This window comes from Phoenix dactylifera, chromosome 18 (genome assembly GCF_051530095.1).
Source record: "Phoenix dactylifera cultivar Ajwa chromosome 18, Ajwa_hap1_PhDact_Kaust_v1.1, whole genome shotgun sequence".
Classification (NCBI taxonomy): domain Eukaryota; kingdom Viridiplantae; phylum Streptophyta; class Magnoliopsida; order Arecales; family Arecaceae; genus Phoenix; species Phoenix dactylifera.
The window spans coordinates 7,798,642-7,815,435 of NC_143207.1; the positions used below are offsets into that span (position 1 = coordinate 7,798,642).

At 42.0% G+C, this 16,794-nt stretch overlaps 1 protein-coding gene across 7 annotated transcripts; it reads right to left on the minus strand.

Annotated features, from left to right (window-relative positions):
- Positions 1–1,855: 1,855 nt before the first annotated feature.
- Positions 1,856–16,443, minus strand: LOC103723243 (uncharacterized). Of its 7 annotated transcripts, XR_003382876.3 has the most exons (5): positions 15,141–16,418; positions 14,921–14,994; positions 13,934–13,981; positions 13,805–13,853; positions 1,921–2,154 (listed from the first exon to the last, which is right to left on the minus strand). XR_003382876.3 is itself a non-coding variant. In XM_026800019.3 (2 exons), exons 1-2 carry the CDS (start codon positions 16,356–16,358, stop codon positions 2,099–2,101), a joined length of 1,197 nt encoding a protein of 398 aa, XP_026655820.2. In that variant the 5' UTR covers positions 16,359–16,426; the 3' UTR covers positions 1,905–2,098. The 7 variants fall into 7 exon arrangements, 1 of the variants encoding a protein (XP_026655820.2); XR_003382877.3 differs by lacking the exon at positions 14,921–14,994 and having other exon boundaries at positions 1,905–2,154; XR_003382870.3 differs by lacking the exon at positions 14,921–14,994 and having other exon boundaries at positions 15,218–16,421.
- Between the last annotated feature and the right edge of the window lie 351 nt (positions 16,444–16,794).

Consider the following 16,794-nt stretch of genomic DNA (forward strand, 5'->3'; position numbering starts at 1 on the left):
ATTATCAGTAGACAATACACATACAAAGCAACCATCAGTTATAAGATACACAGGACAATGGAACTTAAGGAAACCAGGTGACAACACACGCAAGTAAACCAAAAACTAGCAAAGAGCAGCGCAGCCTAGAGACAATAAACGAGAAGATAGCCAAGTTTTCCCATACGGGCAATGATCATGCATAAAATGGCGGACCAATGCACAAGGCTCCCATCATTGCAAGATTTAAGAGGGTTAGACATATGCAGCCTTACTAGCCTTACTCCCGTATGTAGAGAAGTTATTCCGTGTTTCAAACTTATGACCTCCAGATCATAACGAAGCAAGCTTACAATTGTAGCAAAGTTCACCCTCACTACCAATGACCATCCATGGATACTCAAAATTAGCAGTGCAGGATCAACATAATTTTTGGCGGGCAGACAGCATCCCACACCTTAAGCCCCATTATTCTTATGAGATGAAGTTAAAAGAAAACAAGGTTTTGCAGATGCAAAATATGAACAGCTTGGCAATCAAAAGAGACAAAACACTCCTTTTCCTCTACCCCCTCTCAAACAATTATTACAATAATTAGTTAGATGCCATCATGTTCTGCTTCATACTATATAGTAAATAACAAGTTAGCCAAGTATGAGCATGATAGAAAGGTTACATGCCCAAAGGACAGACCTAGTATAGTTATCGTGGCAGGATTAGAGGTGTAATATTCCTGATACATCAAATCATTAATCAATACTATTAAGATTTGCAATAACCATTATAATTTTGAACTAAAAAGACAAAAAATAAAAAAGTAAATACATTAGTACTTGAAATTTTTAGAATTGACTCGCGATTTCTAATAACTAAAACTTGTAAGCACAAACCATAAAAAATGAAATAAAAAATTTAAATATTAAAATAATATAATCAGAAATATAGAAGAAAACTAAACAAAAGTATACGTTGAACAAGTTCAACCAAGAATCTGACTTGATCTGAATGAGGCAATTACATAGTTGGAACATCAAATTTCAGAATAATGCATCTTATAATATATCCTAAACAATATAAATGTAATAACTACACATATCTGAACAAAAGATATAATGTAAAATAGAATGTAAATAATAATACGCTTAGAGTAAAATGTATATAGATCGGCAACATAAATAGTGCATATAGTGTATTTATATGACTCATGATCACTGATCTACAGTATAGACTTTCCACTGGGCAAGGTAATAACAACTCCAAGTCTAAGGAATATAGTTCAGCAGAAGAAACCAAAAAAAAAAATAACTAAAGCAAATAAGCAAGAGGAAATCCAACCGTATGATATGTGCTGCAGATTAAACCTCCATGGTGAAGAAACACAAGCCTTCATCTATGCCCATAAATACACACCTACGAGAGACATAGAGGCCAGAATGACTGAGCAGTGTTTCATCATTTAGAGGGGCACATTCTAGTGGAGAAACTAGCGGACCACTCGCTTTCTAACTTGACGAGTTGGAATAAGTTTACAATTATGAGAAAGGACAAATTTGAAATGGCGAAAATTGGAGATGAGAGGATAGGATTGAGAATCGATTAGGATGGAGAGGGGCTTTTTCCCCTTCTTTTCCTTACAAGCAAAAAAATAAATCAAATTAGTGCCAAAAAGGCAATATTGGTTTGTGGATGGTAAGGTGGAGAAGAAGGGCTAAGGGCTGTGGTCCCACCATTACCTTTTGGCTCCACCACTCTACATATCACCCGTCGCACATATCAGTCAGCGCCAATTGGCATAGACCATTAGGAGGCAGTATGAATATTTTTATCCCTGACCCAATGATACGAGCCGGCATGTGACAAACAGCCGCACTCCCCATAATATTTGGCCTCACAAGACATGCAAGGCCTGCCAAATAAATTTCTAATTTCAAAATATATGTCTCCGAATAATAATGAATAGGTAGGAGCATTTAGAGCATTTCTACATTCTACCATAAAATTTAAATTACCAAACTTTGACAATTTGAAAACCATATGAACAAAATGCAGAGATTTCTCATAACATAGTTCCAAACCACTACATAAATTTGATTCAAATCTACTTAAGCAGAACCTGCAACTAGTCCCTACTCTCTCCAGCATGCTGCCCAGTCCAGTCCATGCTATACTCCAAATCTAGAAAAAGGACAGAAAAAAAAAGTGAGCTAATATTCCATTAAGTTAAATCTACACCCCTAGTTGGATCAAGCATTTGTATATACATAAACAAAAAAATGTTCAAATAGTACCAGACATCATAATAAATTGTAATAGAATCTAACTTGGTAAATTTTCAACAAGAAAATCTACAACCAACATGCAGATGTTTTTAACCTGTCAAAATACTGGTATAAAAACTAGTTTTCGATGCATCTTATGGACAAAACCCCTTCTATGAAATTTTTAATAAAGCAATTACAATTTTTTATCTTCTCTCAATCTTAGCCGCTATGGGCATGATCAACCCCATAGTAAGATCTGAAAGAGACTAGCACTTAAAAATATAATACGGTAGTGATTGGTATATGCTAGTGATCAGCCCCGACTGGCTAGGCCTATTAGGAACTAGCTCTAAATCACATGTCCATGACTAGTCTCGTAACAAAGCCCAAAAAAGACTAGCTCCTAAAAACATAAAACACTAGCAATCAGCATACGCCAACGATCAGCACTAACTGACTAAGCCTAAAAGAAACTAGCTTTAAACATACCCTTGATCAACTCCAAATAGTTAGGCCCAAAAGAGACTAGTTTCGAAACACATGTGGCCAATGATTAGCCCCATTGACTAGGCCCAAATCACCGTCAGATTAGAGAGTAACCACTAAATACATTCCAAAACCAGTTTTTTTCAGTCATATAGTGAGCATAATTCTTCCAAATGTCCATGTGTTTCCAAAATAGGGTTTAATATGCCATTTCAAACATTTCCATCGTGCAAATCAATCATTATGCTGATGGTCATGCTCACATAATACATTATATGCTTGATCTATATTTTGAAATCAAATCTTATGCAGTGTAAATCATGCATAATAATATTTATTTTCATAACATTTTATAAATAACTCTATATAAGGTATAATTTCAAAACTACTATTATTTCAAATTATAGATACATACTTCCAACTAGGATAAAGCATGTTGATCAAGATACAAGTTTTCAAAATAAATTTTCTAAAAAATTTATATAAATGCATGAAAAACAATAGGGTGATAAAGGCACTCACAAAAATCTAAGTTAACAAGATCCAGTAGTCTTTCTGATAAGATTACTTAAGGCCTAAAATAAATACATCAAAAATAAGGCCTTCATTCTCAACCCTAATTACACTCCCTAAAGTCCAAAGATTCCACATGATTGCGACACCCTTTTAGGATTCCACATCCTAAGATGTTCCTAAATTAGGGTCGTAGTGATGGGGGCTCACGGTCCCAAGCCCCGCACCAAGCCCTTGCCGTCGCTCCTTGGCGTCCGCCCTAGCGATGGTGGATGGTTTGGACCGATTTATAGATAATGTTCGTTGAATCACCCAATTACAAAGGCAATCAATAAAGCAAACTTAATGGATTCAACTCTCAAATTGATGAACAAAGAACAAAGAACAAACAAAAAAAAGAAAATTCTAGTAGAGCATTCAAGGATCTCTACTAGCCCAATCAAATGAAGAAACATAAGGATCCCTCACTAGCCACTAATCTAGTAGGGATTGATGTATCCTATACTAGCCCAAGCCTTGCGGCCGAAATTTCCACCTAAGGGACCTAAGGGAAAACCCTTTACAATGCTGAAAATAGATGATCAAAAGAATGCCTTGGAAGGGCCCTAATGGCTCCTTTATATAGGCCTAATGCCCATGTGCTGAAATCAGCTTATTGGCGGAAAGCAATTCAAATTTCAAAGCTATTCTTAATCAGCCACAAGGGGATCCATTTGAATATGATTCCTTGCGGCCATGTGCTGAAATCGCTAGGCTTGATGAACGCCCGGGATGCATTGCTCGGTAGGCCGAGGCGCGTCCCGTGCGGGTGCTGCCATGTGTCCACGGTTGGCTGATTTGGTAACTTGCTGGATTGAGCTCCCGGGCTGACTAGGACACGCGTTCTGGTTGGCCGGGACGCGGATCCTGGTTGGCCGGAATGTGGATCTAGCAATTGTCCTCCCGCAGCTCGCTGACTTGTCCCCTTGCGCTCCCTTCATTTGGCGGCCTGCTGCATCTTGGCCGCCCATGCTCTTGCTCGCCAGATCGCTATGGAAGAGTCCGCGGACTCCTCGCATTTTACATGTGCTCTTTCTTTCTTTGGCCCCTTGCTTGGATTTGTGCCATGTGGCTCGGCCTGCTATCTTGGCTGAGCGCTGCCTGTGGGGGTCTTCTTTCCTTCTTTGCTGGTTGGGCGCACATGTGACGCATGTGCTGGTTGATGTGCTGCCCCTTGGTTTGTGCTTGATTTGCCAAGTGCCAATGTGATCGAGCTTGGCCGAACATAGGCTGATTTGCATGGATTCCGCCCGTGCGCATGTTGCTAGGTTGCATGGTTGCTATGTTCGGCATGTGGGGGCGTTTGTGCTTGCTGGCGCGTGGCCCCTTGGATGGCATTTGGCTGAGGCATGCCCTCTTGGATTGGACTTGATTGGATGCACGCTACTGCAATTGGACTTAGCCTTTTAAGGACTGTTTTGATGTGGCTAAATCTGGGCGCTATCCTTTGGCTCGGCTGCCTTGATTGGGCGTGATTGAATGCTGGTGCATGCCTTGCCTTGCCTTTCGGTGCTGCTAGACCTCTCTCCCGTGCACGCGTACTCAGGTGTGCGCGCATGGGTTGGTGCCCTTTGTCACCTCTCGTGGTTGTGCCCATCCTTGGTGTACTTGCAGCAACTTGTGGCTGCTACATGTGTGCCGAGTGTTGGCGCAACTCAGGTGGGCGCCTTGGCTGTGCACCAGCCCCTTCCATGCGTGGTGAGGTCGCTCGATTGTGTGCCGGGGTCTGCTCAAGTGGGCGGGGGTCCGCCCTTGCTTGGACGTGCGCGGGCATTGCTAGGCTTGGCTCGCACACATTGGACTGCTGCTGCAGTGGCTCGGGCGTGCGGTTGGCCGCGCACTCAGGCTGTGGTCATCGGTTGCGTGCAGGCGCAGAGTGCCAAGCGTGCTTCGGCGAGGTTTGGTGCACACTGGCGGGTTGCCTTGCACGCGCATGCTGCTACAGTCGGGTGCGGACGCCTGGATATGGCCAAGTGTGCGCGTGGCGGGCCACGCGCTACTGGTCGCGCCGGCGGAGGTCCGCGCGGCGCGCGCGGGCTGGTGCGCGCGCGGTTGGGCGCGCGCGGGCTGGTGCACGAGCGGAGGGCCGCGCGCTGGTTGTGGCCATGTAGGTGCGCGGTTGGCCGCGCGCTGGTGCAGTCGTGGCTGATGGCCCCGAACCTCGCGTGGGCGCTGTGAAGGACTTGTGCGGGGTCGGGTCGGCTGCTGCCATGCTTGGCCAAGGCTCGGCCAAGCCTCCAAGCAACGGAGTTGGCCCGATTCTTGGCTTTGGGCAAGGTTGGCCTCGCTTGTTCTGGCTGAAATTTGACTCGGCGAAGCGGGGTTCGCAACACGTAGCCCCAGATCTACACATCTATGGCTTTACCTCTAGGATTTATCAATACTCTGATCCTAAGCGTATCTAGGGATTCAATCCAAAAAAAACTACAAAATAAATTTCATAGTGGTTACCTCGGATATATGGCTTGACCCTGAGTCTAACGCTCTAGCGAGGTGGAAGGCTTTAATAATAGAAGTGGATATTGTCAGCCTTCAATCGTGAGAGAGAAAAATAAAAAGGAGAAAGACAGAGAGGATTCAGGGTATGTGGGTGTCCCACTAGGGCTAGAGATAGAAAAATAGAGAGAGAGAGAGAGAAGACATGAGGGAGAGAGAAAACCGGTAAGAGAGTGAGAAATAGAGAGAGAATTAGGGAGAGAGAGGTCATGAGAGGAAAACAAGAGATTTTCTCTTTTCTTTTAAAGGAAAAGAGAGAAGAAAGAGTGAGGGGTCTTCATGGCCTTCTTTGAGAAGATGGAGAGGAAGGATGTGGAGGTGGTTTCGTGGCGGTGTTGGTGAGCAATGGTTGGAGGTCCTGGCAGCATGTGACAGTGGAAATCAAGAGAAAAAAAGGAGATGGAGAAACAAGGTGTTCAGCCGTAGAACAGAAGAATCCATGGATAGGAGCTCGGTGTTAGGTCAACACATAATTTGCTCTCTAGCAGCTGAGCTTCAGCATCCGCCATAGAGACCCGTACAGTGGGAGAGGGAAGAGAGAGATATAATGATTCGAAACAGGTACCTTGTTTCGAGATAGAGGAGGTGCCGCAAAATAAGGGTATAGAAAGGGGTGGAATCTGGCAACTCGTCGATGAATTATAGCCAGCTGCTAAAGCTCTTGACAAGGTAGATGCAGAGAGAGAAAATAGAAGAGGTGAAGGTGTCGATTACCTCGTCTCCAATAAGGTATCGCGTTGCGACATTGCGAGTAAAGGCAGTGGCATCACAAGAGAATTTGGAAGATATGCAAGTGTTTTGGGAGGTGCCAAACCTAGGAGTGGGAGGAGGCTTCTATGGAAGAGGAGGCTAGGGTTTTCCTACCCTCCAACAGAGTTCACGAAGGAGCAAGAGTCGGTCTCCTCCAACTTGGATTCCCTGTTCAAACATGGCTCCAACTCTTCTAGGTTGGTTCATGGCCAGACCAACCAACAGACCAGGCCTTACAATTTTTCTTTAGGGTGCAAATGATCTGAGCTTGATTTCATCTTGTTATTTGAAAGTAGTCGAACTCGAGACGACCTTAAGAATATATGTTCAGGATTGGTTCAATAGTTAATCGAACAAACTTTTTATCAAGTTGATCTTGAACTTCTTTTTACTTTTATGAGCCCAAAATTTCCAAGCTCGGCTCGTGTTAATCAAGCTTTAGATGATGTTTGAGCCAGGCTTATTTCATAGTTGAACAATCTCAACCAAGCCAATTATTGAGCAGAGCTTCAGTTGTTCCTGACTAGATTGGTTTATTTGCAGCTGCATTCTCATATGAACCATGCGATGTGATGTAACTAGTATAGCATGGTAACATACGATACCATACTAGCTCATGACTGACACAAGTGTGGCACACCATATTTTTATCCTTATTCTGAACAAGCCCAAGAATTTTCTTCCTCAACTTTACTTGCTCAAACTCATAAGGTCCTGTCATGTCCAAAAAAAAAAAACTCTACCACAGGAAATCTTACATAACATAGCAAGAGAATCAATAGAAACAAACCACCACACTACAATCACCCAAACCATATATCCCACTGACCCTCCACCTTACACCTAAGAACGTTCACAAAGACTTGAACACACATCCAGGTCACCCAAACTTAAAACTCCTCATAAACCACAAAGCTTCAAATCCCCACCCATATATCCATCTAGAATTTCATATCATGGCAAGATGTGCTCTTCTCATCCATACCAAACCTCCACTATAGATTGCCTGTGAGAACCAAATCCAACTCCATAACAATTTTACACCAAAAATTTTTAAAGGTTTTGCAGAAAATTCCTCAAAAACCATATCCCACTACCCCTACTTGGACCATATCCTCCATCATGCTGGCCTTACTAAATTTTAGCTTAAGACCACTTGGTGCCAACATTCAGGCTCTCAAACCCACCAAAAGACCAATACTTCAAAATTCGTCTTTCACAAGTTATGACTCGTTTCAGCCACCCCAAACCATCACCATTTACCTACAAGAGTTGCATCAAGCTCCATGTTTTAAAGAAATGCCGCATGAGGACGTCGAAAGGCAAATCTACCCTACCTATCAAATAGACCTTCAACTTACCACTATTTCAAACCCCTGCTCCCTCCCTCTCGTTCCCCCTTTCCCCTAACACAATCCCTTGTAATTGGATACCAGTAAATGCTACAATTCCAATTGAACTATACAACTTTATGACTTATCCAACCCAACATATACGTAATTCTTGACCCTTAACACCAATCAAACTTAAATAGAATTCTAAAATCTTCTATAAAACCTACTTAACACTACTTAAATAAAAGTTACAAAAATACAAGAAAACATAGTCAACTATTTTTTTCTTCTCTATCATTCCCTTCCACTGCATGCATCTCACCCTCGAGATCATCTTGCTGATTTATTTCCTCATGCTCTCTGATGGAGACCAAGTTGAGACCTTCTTGTAATCACTCCATCAGTTGGTTCTTCTAGTTCCCATTGATTAACAAAAATGAAACTTTTGATCACTCAAATGTTCATTGCTGATCAACAAAATCAGAAAGGAATAGATCAACAAAGAACATTTGATACAATTACAACCCTCGATCAATGGTGGTCCATGCCTTTATCAATTAGGAAGTGCTCTGTAGCTGCATCTTCAAGGCTTTCACTCTTCTCGTCTAGACTCTCTAGATGTGGGGCAACATCAACTGTAGTCTCTTGGTGTGAAGCAAGATCGCTTGCCTTACTTTTGATGTGCAAATCTTTGATCCCATGATTCTTGTCAAACGAGTCTTGATCTATAACACTTTTGATTCATGTTCATTTATATAGATGGATTTGTGGTTATGCCGAAAGAGATTTTCTGAAACTTGATGATTGAAAGTTGGAGGTGATATAACTATCGATGCATTGTCCAATGCCTCAGGCTGTGGCAATTGATTGCAACATAGCCTTTGCCAATGCAAGTTTACTTTTGCTAAATGCCATATTATCATTCATCTGCCAAAATCTCTCATATTTAACATGCTGATGGAGAACATCCGTCTTGAAACTTAACTCAGTGGATAACATAGTGAAAGGGGAAAGAAACGAATAGAATAGAAATAAGATCAAGGAAAAGAAAATAAATGAGCAGGACCATTTAGCTTGGATACCAAATTGATGTCATACAAATCAAGAATTTTCTACATATGCATGAAAGTCCTATGATGAGTTTAACCTAGGTTTAAGATTAAAAATTTTGCCCCCTATCTAGTTTTTCGGAATAAGATAGAAGAGGGAAATTTTGGCTTTTATGATCAAATCATGATTCAAAAAAACCTTTCCTAGAGATATGATAAGGGAAGGATAAGAGGAAAAATATTCTAATGACGTATAAGTGGAATTCAGCAAACAGTGCATGCAGATTTTCTTAACAGAAAAAAGATGATTATTTGAAAGATAACGTTAAAAAACAAAATCAAAGAAAGAATTGAAATTACATTTGGAAAAAGAAGAAGCAAAAGAACAAAAAATAGAAAAGAGAAAGAGGGATATAAGGGGCTGAACCTAACCAATCACAAATCTCTCATTCATCCAATAATTTCATGTATCATGTTTTTTTTGGAGCCAGATCTAACAGACAATTTTGTGCCATTTTATGACTTGTTTTAAACATAAACTCTGACTCTGAAAAAAACCAAGTAACCGATCTCAAAAAATATTCCCAGAATGTAAAATTCAGAATCCCACAGTTCCATATATAGAATGAGAGATATTAAAACAGCTAAAAAAAAATTCCTAACAACTTGGTGACACATCCATCCCAACATTTACCAAAATTAGGATGTTTTTTGTGAAAATACCAAAAAAAAGAACAGTCAACTTTTGTTTCACTATCAGATTGCATTATAACCTTGCATGTGAATGCCTACATAGGAATGCAATCTGGCCCCTTCAACTAGCCTATGTGTATTACTAAAAAAATTCATATTCTTTCTAGTTTAATGAATCTTGCAGACATGCTTGGACAAATTGCTGGAACTTTACTTAATCTTGCTTGCGTGCAAATACAGTTAATGATGTTTATCATTGGACTTTTGAAAAGAAAATCCATACATTTAAGTTTTCTACATTACTATATATCCTATGAATTCTACTATAAAATTATTGAAGTTAGCAATGTTGATATAGTTGCATCCAAGGTCGGCAGAACCGTCCCGAACCATCCGATTTGGGGCGTCCCAAGCTGTACCGGTGGCGGACCGAGACGGTTCCGGCAATGATACTGAGACGCAATCGCCGGAGGGGGGGAAGGAGAAGGAAAGAGAAGAAAAGAGAGAGCGACCAAGGGAAGGAGGGAGGGAGAGAGAGCGAGGGAGCCCGGCAGAGGGTGGCGGAGGCCGCTGGATGCCGACGCTCGGGCAGGTGGGAGGCCTCCAACAGCCTTCATCGGCCTCCTCTCTCTTTTTCTCACTCCCACGGTCTGCATTCGCCCGGCACAGTATGGCGCAGGCCCGTATCGACGCGTGCTACTAGGCAACCCATACGATGCCCGGTATCAGCACAACAGACCGTAGTTGCATCCCTAAAGCTAGATCCATATTAATTTAAAGTTCTAACAATATAATTTTAAATTCATTTTAAAGCCTACTAGAAACCCATGTTTTGTATAAAATTACTGCAAGTTTCTTTTCACTAAATAATTGAGCCTATAAGCAAAAAATTATTTACAAATCACCGAGACTCCTCGCCAACCGTCTCTAATGGCAAGGCAATCCAACTTCAATAGCAAAAAGCAACAAAGAATGCTTCAGTTTCTGGATGTCAACCATACCCTACAAACTAATCCACATCTAAGTTTACCCCTCTTTCTCTGTGTCTCTCTCTCAACAAGAGAAAAATAATAATCCTTCAAACAGTCAACTAATAATCAGTGGGAAATATAACTTTATGATTCAACTAATCTCCCATAGATAATGCAAAAGACTCAACCTTATCTTCCGCATATCACTAGCAGTAGGTTGACCCTGATAGCAACCAGCTTTGTAGTTTCCACATTGTCTGCACTCAAATGGAAAACAATCTACCTAACCTATTTGTACTTCCCAACATCAATCATCTCACATCATAACACTTCTTCCAACATCTAATATTGTTATAAGCAACTAGTTAAAACAAGGTCACATGGTTGTTATAGTAGCTATTATTGTAGTTTCAGCCTAAAACTGCTATGGTAAGAATTTTTTTTTTTGGTACAACAACTGTCCATGCCATTATAGCATTAGTGTAGCCAACAAAATCAAGAGAAAGAAGATGAAGAAGTGGTGTAAGGATGGCCTCTTAATAAGACTAGAGGACCTCTCCTGAATGCTGGGCAACAAAGAAGGCGACCAATCAGCCGCCCTATTCGTCTCTCGGTACACATGTACCGCCTGGAAGATGCTGCAGTCCTCCACTATCAGAAGTAAGTCATAGAGCAAAGGGCTTTCACCCTCCCCTCGCCCCCCGCCTCGTAACCTCTCAATCACCAAGACTGAGTCCCCTTCGAGGACAATGCGCTCCGCCCCCAAAACTCGCTTAAAATAGATGATGCCTTCTCATGCTGCCCTGAGCTCCAACCCTATGGCTGTTAGTCCACCAGTACTTCGCCCTCTAGCAAAAATCAGTATAGTATCATAGCTCCTGATCACAAATCTCACACCCGCTCTACCACCATTACCATCAGCATTGCCGTCGAAGTTCACTTTGATATAGCCAGAGGGTGAGGGGGCCAAAAAAACAAAAACGAATCTGGGCTCTGTAACAGCAAAGTGAGAGTCTCAGATGTCCCCAGCCATCCCAGATAAAGTCTCCAAAGTAGCTTTCGTGAGCTCAGTGACCTGGATAAAGACTCTCTCCACTATACTCCTTGAAGGAACCCACTTATCTTCAAAGACCCTGGAGTTCCTGTCGAGCAATATATAATACGCCAAGTAGGCCCAGCTGATACCCCACACTGTTGTTCTAGGACTCCTCATGGCATCCCAAATCTGGTGCAGCAACTCATCTGCAGAGCAGATGGACTAGGGCAAGGGAGGGGAGGCCCTCCTCCATATCTGCACTACCCGCGGGCACCCAAGCAGAAAATGGCTGATGGACTCCTCCATATCAGGGCACCAATCACAGCACAGGGCGATCTTGAGTCTCCCAGCCAAAACACTCCTAGTCGGCAAACACTCCCAAGTCACCTTTCATATAAACAAGGCCACTCGGGGGTGAATATTCATCCTCCAAATCCATCCACCATCTAGCTATCGGGTAGCTCCCCCTCCAATTGCTGCTTGTAGGTCCGTGGCCCGCACCTTGGCCCTACCTGTGGCTGCCCATACTAGTCTATCCGGCATCCCCCGAATAGGCAGCAGAATGTCTAGAACATACTCCTCTCCACTAGCTGCTCCCCGAAGACCTTCCTAATCTGCACCTCATTCCACCTGCTCTCCCCCGGGATGATCAAGTCACTGACTCTGCAGCCCTCCAGTTTTGCTGAATCAAACAAGTTCGGCACCCTACAGAGCAACAACTCAGACACCCAGCTATCCTCCAAGACACCAATGGACCCAGCTATGGTAAGATTCAATGCACGCCATATGGTACTTGGATATAAGGTGCCAACATGTCCGGCAAGAAGCCAAACCTGCTATAGCGGTTGCTAATGGCTTAGTCTTTATCAAGATCAATGCAAGGCTCATGCAGACAAAGTTTGGACAAGAAAAAAGATCCCATAGTACTGGAAGATTTTGATGATGATGATGATGAAGATGTTGCATGGTTGGTGAAGGGTTCTTTTGCACATCAGCCTAGAGATGAAGGTCTTTCATGGTGGAGGTTTGACTTGGAGTGAGCCTAAGAGGTGCACAAAAAAGAGAGCAAGACCTAAAGATGTTGGATCAGCTTCATCTTCACAGTAAAAAAACCAAAGAATCAGAACATCAACATTGATGTGATTGAAATTGAGACATCGGAGTCATACAAGAAGGAGAAGAAAAAGGAGGAATAGCCATATGTTCAGATGGATCACTCAGACACCTCTAGTTCTAATGTTCTAAAGGAGGTTGAGATGTCAATTATCAATTCGTCATTTGATTTTTTATTTAGACTCTAGCAAAAGTATATTATATATTCATGTTGATACTTTGTCTGTGGTTTGCTTTATATGATTGTGGATATTTTTCTTCTATGGTTGATGTTATGTGATCTTGAATGTCTTTATCTTATGATTGATGTTATTATGTTTCGTGGATGATGATATTATGTCATTGCATCGCGGACTTTTACATATCTGAATGTTGCAATGATGTTATGGTGTTGGATGATGTTTTATAGATTTGCCATTGGTTTTTTTATTTTCTTTTTGCATAATGTTGATGTAAAATATTGATCTGTGACACTTGGTAAGAAAAAGAATTGATATGTTTTAGTAGCCCATGTTGGATACATAGCACCTGCTAAAGCAGCTGCTATTTATCCACTTTTTCTAATACATTAACAAGAACAGAGATATCTCTCCTCATTGAGTTTGCTGGCCTTGGATGTGAATTAGAATTGTGTGGCATATCAGCTGATCAATGTACCATTTGATCATCTGCCATAATACACCACAATGGACTTTTTTTCTATTTGGTAGTAAATAACCATTGCTAATCTTTCTACATGCGCATGCTATGGGATAAGATCCATCCAACCATCTTATCATCCATTTAACAATCCATATTTAAGTCTATCTGACCCATCTCTGGCAGTATCCATTAAACCATTTTCATCTTGTGTTGCCTCCAGAAACCCCTAAATTTGAGATACTATCCACATGTGAATTATATTCTATTTGATAACATGCATTGTAGAGCGACTTTATTCTTATCTTTCTAGGGCATCTATAACATAAATGAACCACCACTTGAATTATATTATATTTGTATGGTCACAAATCACCCTCATCTCGTTGCTAATTAATATAAACAAAAAACTTAAAATTATGGCAACCCAAAAGAAATTAAGTACCTCCAGAATTCAAAATCCTTGGTGCCCTTCCTAATAGATTTCATCGCATCTACACAACCAAAAAAATTCTGTGGAATTATGGGATGCCATGTGTATGTGTAGTATAAAGTTAGGAAGGAAACCACCCACTTTATAAAGCTTATTCTCCATTTATAACTGCGACAAGAATTTGTAGAACTGCCAAAGCAAGAAAAATAGTCAATACAAACCATTTCATCTAAAATATAATTAGTGTTTGAATACAACTAAAGTAACAAAATTTATTCTCTTAAAAATGGTTTGGCACTCAACCACTTATTTTATTGTCTTACAAGACCCAAAAGAGTGGATAATGAACTCTAAGGGTTTTGAAAGAAGAACATTAAAACTGGCCCCAAAGCTTGAATATGACATGCTTCTCTCACAATAAAAGTATTGTTTGGCAAAGTTACACCCATTTCACTAGTTGTACTCCAACAATGTCCAATTATAGTATTTAAAAACTAGAGCGTATATAGTCTTTGATATTCTCTTTTAAGTACTGTAGATAAAATTTTCTAAAAGAAATGAACCATCCTAATCAAGGTTCACCGTCTTGGTACAGGACCCCATACTGGTGTCACCTAGCACAATGTTGGTACGTTATGGTACGGTACAGCATTTTTTTAGCAAACCGAATGTCGGCACGCCATCCGTACCGGATACTGCCGTACTGTCCGATTCGAGCCGGTATGGCATACCATGACCCTAATCATAACATACTTTATAAACCTTGTTTTCCAATCATTATTGTCATGAGAAACAAAAGATAATGCCCTTCTTTGTTACCCGACAACTCCTACCTAATTTAAAATGCATAATAAAAACTCATGAATGAATGGATGCAATCCAAAATCCAGAAGTTTCTTACAACTAGGACTAAACTTGATCAGACCACCTTAATCTATACAACCATTAGATTAAACAATAAAAAGCTCATGCTAAGTAATCCAGAAGGAACATTGTTGGAGAGTATTCTTGGTGAGCAGAGGCAATACAAGAATATGCATGGCAAAAATTCCTAGAGATATGACTCATTTTACAAAACAAGCTAGCATGGAAATTGGACCAATGTAGTTGGATTTGTAGAATCCATACCACAGTCTCACCGAGTATGCATAAAGAGGAGAGGATAACAACTGCATTTATGCTGATTCAATTTATTAAGTCATCTGAAAGCAGTCATAAACACTTTTCAGTTAAGAAAGCAGACAACATATTAGAAATACCGATGAGTATAATAACTATTCATGAAGAAGAACAATAACAGCAGCAGAAGAAGAAAAAACAACTTGATGTAAGATGACTTCATCCTTACAGATGTAGAAGAAGCCAATTCACTCATGTCACCAAGAAGATGGAGTCATCACCAAGATCAGAGTCAGAAAAGCGTACTCGGGTATATCCAAACAGGTGAAGGCATATCCACAGAAGAAAATTGGTTATCAAAGAAAGGGGACTGCCGGTCAGTTGTAGAGACCACTCCACCGTCCAGGGGCAGCACAACCCAATTGTCACAGTTAGGCCCTGTGCAGTAGATGCAGTCGGCATTCCCTCCCCACCTACTCGGGTTGGAGCACGACGCCGTGCTTTTCCCCCTAATGTCCACAAACAGAGCCCAATCACCCAAAGTATGCACTCGTGTCCACACCATTCTCGGCCAGTCCAGCCGATAAATTTGGATAGTCGACAAGAACATCTGCTCTTCCAGAGCGGAAAACCGAACCATGAGGAGCTGGCCATCACATTCAACCAGCAGTGGAGGTACGGATAGCCAAAATTTGACGCTTTCATCTGCCCATCGCACCGCCAATTGCCTCATACTGAACCGTGGAGAGAACTCGATGACAAACAGCCTCTCATCTATAAGAAAAGCGAGTACCTGCCCATTGAAGGTGATTATCTGGTGGATGGGTGTATATTGCAATTCCAGATAGTGTTTAGACCAGCGGGCATCCCCAGCCCGCCAGCGAAGGATGAAGTGGGAGCTACACAGGAGGAGATTGGAGTCGGGAGAGGACAGGGGAGCCGTCAGGGCGGCGCAGCGGAAGGAGGCGCGTTGCTCGCTGGGGAGCAAGGGAGGGAAGAACTCATCGCCGGTAAAAGGGTTGGCAAGGAAAGGGCGATTGCCGCCAAAGATGAGGAAGCCGTAGGAGTAACCGAGGAAGGGGTGAGACAGAGCTCTCCGGGAGACGATAGAGAGATAGGAGGCGGAGGGGTCGGTGGGGGTGAGAAGATCGCATCGGTCGGGACGAAGACGGCGGCGCCGGGGAACGCCGGAAGGGAAGGGGGTGCCAACGGGGCGGAGGAGGAGAGGGGGGCGGGAGGGGAGGAGGGCGGAGAAGGTGGGCAGGAAGACGGCGCGCCAGGTGCGGCAGACGGCGGCGAAGACGAAGACGTCGCGGAGGGAATGCAGACGATCGAGGATGAGGAGGATGAGGGCATCGTTGAGCACAGCCCAGTCCCGAGGGGCCGCGGGCTCAGCGCCGCCGCTAGGGCTGGCGGCGGACCGCCTCTGCTTTCCTCTGATACCCATGGGTTTCGTTTGCGAGAGCCTTGAAGGGATATGGGCGGTGGGTTTCACCCAGGAAGCATTTTGTACCGACAGCCGTGTACAGTGAGATCTCTCTCTCCCTCTCTCCGTTTTATTATTTATTTATTTTTTAAAACCCGGCAACATTATAGAGCTCTAGTGATAGATCTCTTTCAGCGATTGGGTCAACTCTGCGATGCGAGACGAAGAAAGAAATTATGCAAGAGACATTAATTTATATGGGATTAAACAGATGAAAAAGATGATTCCTTATATCAATATAATTAAAATATATATTAGGATTCTTTTATTATTATGTATATCGTATAATTTTATCATATATTATAATTTATATATTAGAGTAGAATACAACATAGTATAATATAATATAATATTGTATTACAATATTGCAAACTTGTAAATTATAATATAATTTAGC

Excerpts from the sequence above, each read along its gene's own strand:
- LOC103723243 (XM_026800019.3), bottom strand. The coding sequence starts at position 16,358 with ATGGGTATCAGAGGAAAGCAGAGGCGGTCCGCCGCCAGCCCTAGCGGC. Across the intron at positions 2,155-15,217 it reads ACCTGTTTGGATATACCCGA|ATTTGGAGTATAGCATGGAC; the intron begins GTACGCTTTTCT and ends TCCTTTTTCTAG.